Source organism: Alligator sinensis, unplaced genomic scaffold (genome assembly GCF_000455745.1).
Source record: "Alligator sinensis unplaced genomic scaffold, ASM45574v1 scaffold932_1, whole genome shotgun sequence".
Lineage (NCBI taxonomy): Eukaryota > Metazoa > Chordata > Crocodylia > Alligatoridae > Alligator > Alligator sinensis.
In genome coordinates, this window is record NW_005842938.1 from 96,413 (window position 1) to 104,965 (window position 8,553).

The window sequence follows — 8,553 nt, forward strand, 5'->3', positions numbered from 1 at the left end:
CAGTCGGACGGCGACCGGGACCTGCAGGAGCACCGGCAGCGCATCCAGGCGCTGAGCGAGGAGACGGCGCAGAGCCTGAAGCGCAACGTCTACCAGAACTACCGGCAGTTCATCGAGACAGCGCGCGAGATCAGCTACCTGGAGAGCGAGATGTACCAGCTCAGCCACATCCTCACCGAGCAGAAGGGCATCATGGAGGCTGTCACCCAGGCCCTGCTGCTGCAGGCCGACCGCGACGACCCCGCGCTGGGTGCCCGCCGTGCCGCCACCGACTCTCACGGCAACAACCCCTTCCTGCCCCTGTCGGCCAAGGAGGTGGCGGCCAGCGAGGAGGGCCGGCAGCGCAGGCTCACCACCCTGCTGGAGAAGGTGGAGGGCTGCCGGGATCTGCTGCCCGAGAGCCCCGGCAAGTACCTGGTGTACAATGGGGACCTGGTGGAGTATGACGCTGACCACATGGCGCAGGTGCAGCGAGTGCACGCCTTCCTCATGAATGACTGCCTGCTGGTGGCCACCTGGTTGCCCAACCGGCGTGGTGCCTACCGCTACGACGCCCTCTACCCACTGGACGGGCTGGCCGTTGTCAATGTCAAGGACAACCCGCCCATGAAGGACATGTTCAAGCTGCTCATGTTCCCCGAGGGCCGCATCTTCCAGGCTGAGAACGCCAAGATCAAAAAGGAGTGGCTGGAGGTGCTGGAGGAGACCAAGCGGAGCCGCGCCCTGAGCGAGAAGCTGCGGCTGGAGCAGGAGGCTCTGCCGCGGGCAGCCCCGCCCTCTCCAGAGTCATCCAACCCCTTTGAGAAGGATGAGGATGAAGTGGAGCCTCCACCTGAGGAGGAGAAAGTGGATCTGTCCCTGGAGTGGATCCAGGAGCTTCCTGAGGACCTGGATGTCTGCATCGCCCAGAGGGATTTTGAGGGTGCAGTGGACCTGCTGGATAAGCTAAACGAGTATTTGGCAGACAAGCCCATCAGCCAGCCGGTGAGGGAGCTCCGGGCGAAAGTGGATGAGAGAGTTAGGCAGCTCACGGATGTGCTGGTGTTTGAGCTCTCTCCAGATCGCTCACTGCGTGGTGGGCCAAGGGCTACCCGCCGGGCTGTCTCTCAGCTCATTCGCTTGGGTCAATCAACCAAGGCTTGCGAGCTGTTCTTGAAGAACCGGGCGGCTGCTGTGCACACGGCCATCCGTCAGCTGCGCATTGAAGGTGCCACTCTGCTGTACATCCACAAGCTCTGCCACGTGTTTTTCACCAGCCTGCTGGAGACTGCCAGGGAGTTTGAGACGGACTTTGCTGGTAACAGTGGCTGCTACTCTGCCTTCGTTGTGTGGGCACGCTCTGCCATGAAGATGTTTGTAGACGCCTTCAGCAAGCAGGTGTTTGACAGCAAAGAGAGCTTGTCAACTGCTGCTGAATGTGTGAAGGTAAGCACGTATAAGAAAGGCAGCACAGTCCAGTCGATTGAGCAGAAACCTGGAATTCTGCAGCCCTGGATGTCTCGTTCTCCCTCAGCTTACTTACTGTTTTTGGGCAGGAGGTGGTAAAACATTCACCTATAGCTTTTCTTCTTTAGTAAAGGGAGGGTGTGGAGGGCTTTGCATTGCCTTTCTTCTGTTTGTGTTTTGCCCCACTATTATCAGAAATGCTGGTTTTGGCCTTACTTAAAAGAGTGGGAGTATTGGAACTTTAGCAAAGAATCCTTTTCTACAAAATATTTATTGGATTGGATTTGAATATGCCTTAACATAGGCTTTTAAGAAAAATACTGAACTCCTTTATTTCCCAGTTGCTAAACTGTGACATCTTTATCATAATTATGTTTCATAGTTTCATAGTTGATAGGGTTGGAAGGGACCTGAGCAGATCATCAAGTCTGACTCCCTGCCACGAGCAGGAAAGAATGACGGGATCAAATGAACCCGGGTAGGCGATTTATCTAGCCTCCTTTTGAAGACCCCCAAGCTAGGAGCGAGCACCACTTCCCTTGGAAGTTGGTTCCAGATCCTAGCCACCATGACTGTGAAGTAATGCCTCCTGATGTCTAGCCTGAAGCTACTTTCAATCGTTTCTGTAAAACACTACAGACATTTATGATAGACAGGATCTGTATTTAAAAAAGTCAGATACATAAGTTAAAGAGAGGCAGAATAAAGTGCAGTGTGTATTCTTTTCCAGACTCGTAATCACTGCCTTATTTTTCAGGTATGCAAATTAGGACTAAGAATTACCTATTTTTATGGGTGTTGGGGTGGTTAAGTAGCTTGTGTCTATGTGGCATATAGATAAGTATTAATAATGATGTTTGTTATTGTAGGTAGCTAAGGAGCACTGTAAGCAGCTTAGTGAGATTGGACTGGACCTTACCTTCATCATTCACACCCTGCTGGTGAAAGACATCAAAGGTGCTCTGCAGAGCTACAAGGATATCATCATTGAGGCCACCAAGCATCGCAACTCTGAAGAGATGTGGAGAAAGATGAACCTGATGACTCCCGAGGCTCTGGGAAAACTTAGAGAGGAAATGAGAAGTTGTGGTGTGGGCAGTTTTGACCAGTACACAGGTGATGACTGCTGGGTCAATCTTAGCTACACTGTGGTTGCTTTTACCAAGCAGACTATGGCCTTCTTGGAGGAAGCACTAAAGCTTTACTTCCCAGAATTGCACATGGTTCTCCTGGAAAGTCTTGTGGAAATCATCCTTGTAGCTGTTCAGCATGTTGATTACAGTTTGCGGTGTGAACAGGACCCTGAGAAGAAAGCATTCATCAGGCAGAATGCATCCTTCCTGTATGAAACTGTTCTTCCTGTCATAGAGAAAAGGTTTGAGGAAGGAGTCGGAAAGCCAGCCAAGCAGCTACAGGATCTGAGAAATGCTTCAAGACTTATGCGTGTAAATCCTGAAAGTACAACCTCTGTGGTGTGAAATGAAATGCTGTTCCCTTCAGAAGGGTCTACTATGCACTTCTAGATAATGTTATCTATGGACATATCTTTAAAATTTTTCCAAGTCTTTCAAAGCCACAGAACTCCAACTGCAAACTTTCTGATGCTAAAGACTTATGAACAAACTTTGAAAGCAAGTAAAAGGGAAAAAGTTTTTTAGAGAAAAAGGAGCATTGGGTTAGTCTTGCTTAGGATATCCCTTTCCCTGCTTAACGGTGCCTATTGTGGTGTGTTAGACTGAAAAGAAATCATGATGATAGTACATCATTCTTCTCTGGGCCAAATAAACTATTGGTGAAGTATGATAAATAAGTAAAAATGTGTACCTTTTGCAGAAATGAAATATAATCTGTAGTCACATGTCAAATAACATGATTTAAAAATACTGCAGTGTTTCCAAATGAGTGTAATTGCTTGGTTTACTGTATGGGTGTGGTACTTGGTGAAGCTCATCTCCCTTCCAAACATGACAGCTCCATGGATTAGCAAATGCATTTGCACAACTGGCATTATGATATAACGAGGCAGGCAGTTTCAATTATCAGAAACACAGGAAACATTTACTTCAATGAAACACTGAAATTAAAAATCTTATTTCAGAGAGAACATTCATTTATGCAAGTTTTAAAGGAATATTCTTAACTTACATCACATCACTTTGAATATATTCTACCTACTACTAGAAAAGCTGCATGTAAGATTCTGAAAGAAATTGCAATTTTTTCACTCGTTTTTCCAATTGAATTCAGTGGGAGTTAGAGTAGGTTCAATATGTAAAGCGCAAAGTTTAGTTTTAGTTTTAGGAATAGTTCACTGAAATTCTATTGTCTGCCTGTAGAAGTCTCAACAAAGAGCCCTTGTTTCAAAACAAATGAGATAGCATTATGCAAGAGGAAGGGGAACGTATTACTTTACATTTGGGAAACTCCTATCTTTGCTGTACAAGTAACACTTATTAAATAAAATAAATGAAGCTTTTCTTAAATAGACATGCAAGAGCACATATTTAAATTGCTGCAAATTTGTTAATATTGCTTCCTGTATTACAGTAATTGGCTAGCCCGGTTCTATTTTTTAAACAAAACATTATGATTGCTTCTGAGAATTGGAGGTTCTTACATTACAGCCACTATGCACCACAGACTTCCCCAGAATATCCTGTCAAATGTGCTTTAGCAGTAACCAGGTTTTAGCAGGACCATGTTTAGTGATGAGACTTTTTAAAATGAATATACTTGGTTTCATTGTGTAGCCAGCCAAGGTGCCACTTTCACAGGATACATACATGCACGCACGTGTGCGCACACACTTTCACATATACACATTCGTGCACCTGTTCACTTAGATTTGAGCAGTGAACCACCATTTCATTCCATAGTGATTTCTGAAAGGAGAGCACAACTTACTCTTGACTCAGCCCATTTACCTGTCTTTGACCAATCTTGTAACCATAGGTCATTTTAGTCATGAAAAAGTGATGTTAAACAACTGTATGTCAAATCTCTGTAGGCTCTCCTTAACTGGAATGTTTGAGTTTCATACTTTTTGTGCATTTTTGAACTAGTGCCTCCTTTAAATAAGACTCTTAGTGATTCATGTCATTGTGATGGATGCCTTATAAATGCATGCAATAACAAATATTTAATGAGTAAAAACTCCTGAACAGCTGCCTATATTGGACTCTTTGTGTTTCCAGCTAGGTGTATTTTATCTTTATTTTGAGGGCTGGTTTCCACTCTGGTGATTCTTGAATTCCTGTTTTGCTTCCAGGTTATATAGGGCATCCTTCTGTTGCAGTCATTTCTTCTCAGAATTATAGCTGGGTCCACTCTAAATGTATTTTGTATGTCAAAATCATAGGAAAAAATATTAAGATTTTTCTATAGCAAAGAATCCTTTCTGTGTCCTACCTTAGTTGAAGGTGATAGAAGACCACTAAAATATTCCTCTTATTCTAAATTACAGTGATGATGAGAATTATAGCTCAGGATATAATGTTAACTCCACAATGTGCACATCTGCTGGATTTATTTAATTACTGAATTCTGTTTTTCATAGTTTACCAGTCAAGAGTGGTTTGGTAATTTATCCACATCTGCTATGTTCTATGACAGTGGTTCTCAACATTTTTTGTACAGGACCCATTTGTAAGCATCGATGGCCAGTCCGGAACCAGTGCTGCTTGTTCCCGACCTGCTGCCCTCCAGGGCCCAGCTTCCCAGCATAGGAACGTGGGTGCGGGGATGGGGATGGAGGGCCCAAGCAGCCCCTTTCAGCCTGGAGTTCATTTTTCTCCTTTAAAGAATCCATTTTTAAAGTTTGTTTGTGATCCTTTCATATATTCTTGCAACCTACTTTTGGGTCGTAACCCATGAGCTGAGAAATGCTGTTCTATGACATATTTATGTAAGTTAAGTGATATGTTAGATGGATCAGCCTTAGTGAGTTTAAGTTTGGGATCCATTTTAAAATTGGTTGTAAAAGAGAATCATATATATTAGGGCTGTCAGTTAATTGCAGTTAACTTCAGTGCAATTAATGCATCGATTTTTTTAAACAAGTGTTAATTGCATACATCGTGCTGCTGCTGGCCCCAGCCCCGTGGTACTGGTGGGGACCCACGTGTGCAGCCCTGACCCCGGCCTACCCTGTGCCTGCTCCAGACTTAGTCGGGCAGAGCGGACCAGCCAGAACCTGCCCACACAGTCCTGACCCCATCCTGCCTTGAGCCTGCTCTGGACTCATCCACCCATGCTGGGCAGCAGCAGCAGTATCGGTGGTCAGGCAGAAGCTGCTGCTCATCATGGGAGAAAAGTGGTCCCTCCCCCTTGCCGCTGCTGGGCCCTTCTTGCTGTAGATGCCTGGAGCCCGTGTCCATCTCTGCTGTTGTCACTGCCTCCTTCAACCACCTTGCAGGGTAGTGGTGGCAGTGCAGAGGAGCTGTAGGTCAGTCCGGGCACAGGCTCCAGGCAGCTGCAGCAAGAAGAGCCTGGCAGTGGAAAGGGGGAGGGGTGCTTTTCCCTCATGCCAAGCAGCAGTTTCTGCCCAGCCACCGTTGCTGCTGCTCAGCATAGACAGGTGAGTCTGGAGCAGGCACGGGGTGGACCAGGGTTGGGGCTGTTCGCACAGGTTCTGGCTGGTCTGTTCTGGTGGGTGCAAGTCTGGAGTGGGCGCAGGATGGGCTGGGGTCTGGGCTAGGGCTGTGCGCTGTTTTTGGGAGGGAGGAGTCACAGGGCGCACAGGCTCTGGGTTGTTGGGTTGGCAGGTGGGGGCTGCTGATTATTGTTTAATTGCGATCAAAATCATGATTAATTGCAACTATTTTTTTTTAATCTTGCAATTAATTGCATTTAATGTTTTTAATCATTTGTCAGCCCTAATGTGTGTGTGTGTCTGATGTATATTATTTACAGCTTGTTTCAGTCCAAAAGAAAGCACCTTTCATTAGGAGTGCAGAATAATATACTGAAGAATTTGAACTTCTTACAGTTCAAGAAGGGTAATCTAATTCAAACCCTGTTTTTTCACTGCAGAAGGTTTGCTGTAGGAAGTTAGGCTGCAGCTTCCTAAATCAGGATTTTCTAGCCCTAGCAGAAGTGATAATAAGAGGAGGCCATAACAGAGGAGGTGTAATATCCCTTGCTGTCAGCAGAGGATTGGACATAGAAGAACTTAATTCTGTTTTGACCCCAAGCCTCTTAATGTGTCCTCCCCTCTGTCACCCTACCAATGTCATGTTGTAGAACAGCTGGCAAAGGAGACAGGATCTCTGGACAGTAGATGCGAGAATCCAGGACTTTATTCATTTACGTGGCCAAGTCTTCTGGTTACTTGACTCTTACAAATCAACAGATTCATTTTTGTGCACTGGGGTTTGAGCTGTCAGAACTGCAGTGGGTAGCACTGGCATGTAGTAACTTGTCCTGTTTATGGCTGAGAATTTATATAGGGTAAAATAAATTAATTAATTCTGAGGCAAGTTTCATAATTAAGTATGTATGTTAATTAAAATAGATATTAAGACACATTTAAAAATTAATTTAAAATACATTTCAGATTTATTTGTAGCAATGGTAAGTGGCACTTTTCCCCTGAATCTGTATGCAGGGAGAGATGGTATCGTGTAAGTTAATCTTAGTTTTGGAATTTGTAGTAATTGTTCAGGTAAAATAACAAATTAATTTTGTTGGTTTGGGAGGAAGGTAGTCACATTTCTGCTACTAGAATACTTTTTCATTTAGAGATGAAAAGCTTGATGATTCCTCTAGCTTCTTTAACAAAATTGTAAACTTCTGTATAAAATTAAGACATTGTTACTCAATGAGTTGATGTGTATCATAGAAGTTAATGTAATAACATTTCTGAGTGGAGAGGAACACAAAATAAGTATGGGTGTAAATTTTGAGTCATCAGAATAGAAATGATGTTACATTACCAACCTCTTAATCAGGAAAAGAACGCTGAGGATTTAATCCAAAGATTATGGAATGGTCCATAGAAAGATTCTGAGTGATTCCCAAGTGAATCTTTTCAAGATGAAAGAAGTAACTAAATAATAAAAACATAATAATTGGTCACTTCTGCCACCTACATAAAAACAGCAATTTATACAACAAGATACAAAGTTTAGAGAAACAATTTCTTACCACTCTAAATCAGTTATACTCAACCTCTGTTCAAAAGACCAGATCCAGCATGTGGAGCCATGTCATCTACTTTGTGGGTCTCCCTGCAAGCCTGGAAATTTTTTATCTGGAGCGATGACAGGATCCCACCTGCAGCAGCAATGCAGCAGGCTTGATCCAATGGTCTGGGGGCATATAAATTGGCAATCCCTGCTACAAAGACTACCTCTAAGGCCTCTTTTACACATTACAGGTATTGTGCAATTAACTGATCAAGTGCATAATTACTTTAAGGCCAGCCACACATGCAAAGTACTTGTCTCACAATGAAAAGCTCCAACCAGCTATAAAGTTAGACCTTGAAAATGTGTACTAACTTTATAGCTGGTTGCTATCGAGCTTTCATTTGCATGTGTAGCAGGGTCTCCCCTGTGGCTGGGATCCCTGTCAGCTGAGAGGGATCCCAGCTGCAGGAGTGCACCATGCCTAGCGTGAAACCCCCAAGCTTTAGGGATCGCAGGTGCTGCAACCCCCAGGGCCCTGGGAATTTCATCTCCCCCCCCCCGAGCCTGGGTGATCACAGCTGCCACAATCCCTCAGCCCAGGGGATGTGAGGGGAACCCCTGTGACTGAGAGCCCCTCAACTGAGGGAGATCTCAACCATGGAAGCTTGCTTCTTACCAGTGCAGGGGGAGCCTGGGATCAGGCTCCCCCTGCATCAGCAATAAGGTACAATGGGATCTAATGTGCAATCCCACAATCACAACTCCTGCCATCCTATTGTGCCTTTATCTGTGTTGTGGGGGCCTAAGTTGACATGACATGTCCCCTGGCTAGCAAAGTCTTCCTTCTAGGGTTTGCTTATGGTAGGAAAAATTGCACTATAGTGCACCAGCAGTGCAATTTTAGTGATATGGTAATATAACTACTGTATTTACTGAAATCCAAGACAAGGATTTTTCCCCAGTCAACATGGGTGGGAAA

The 8,553-nt window shown here is 44.8% G+C and overlaps 1 protein-coding gene across 1 annotated transcript in view; it reads left to right on the forward strand.

Annotated features, from left to right (window-relative positions):
* EXOC8 (exocyst complex component 8) overlaps positions 1-3,929 on the forward strand; it is a 4,078-nt gene extending 149 nt beyond the window's left edge. Inside the window, exons 2-3 of the mRNA XM_006036269.1 lie at positions 4-1,425; positions 2,316-3,929. Coding sequence (XP_006036331.1) covers positions 4-1,425; positions 2,316-2,924 — 2,031 coding nt within the window. The 3' untranslated portion in view covers positions 2,925-3,929. The remainder of the gene's footprint in view (positions 1-3; positions 1,426-2,315) is intronic.
* Positions 3,930-8,553: the final 4,624 nt, after the last annotated feature.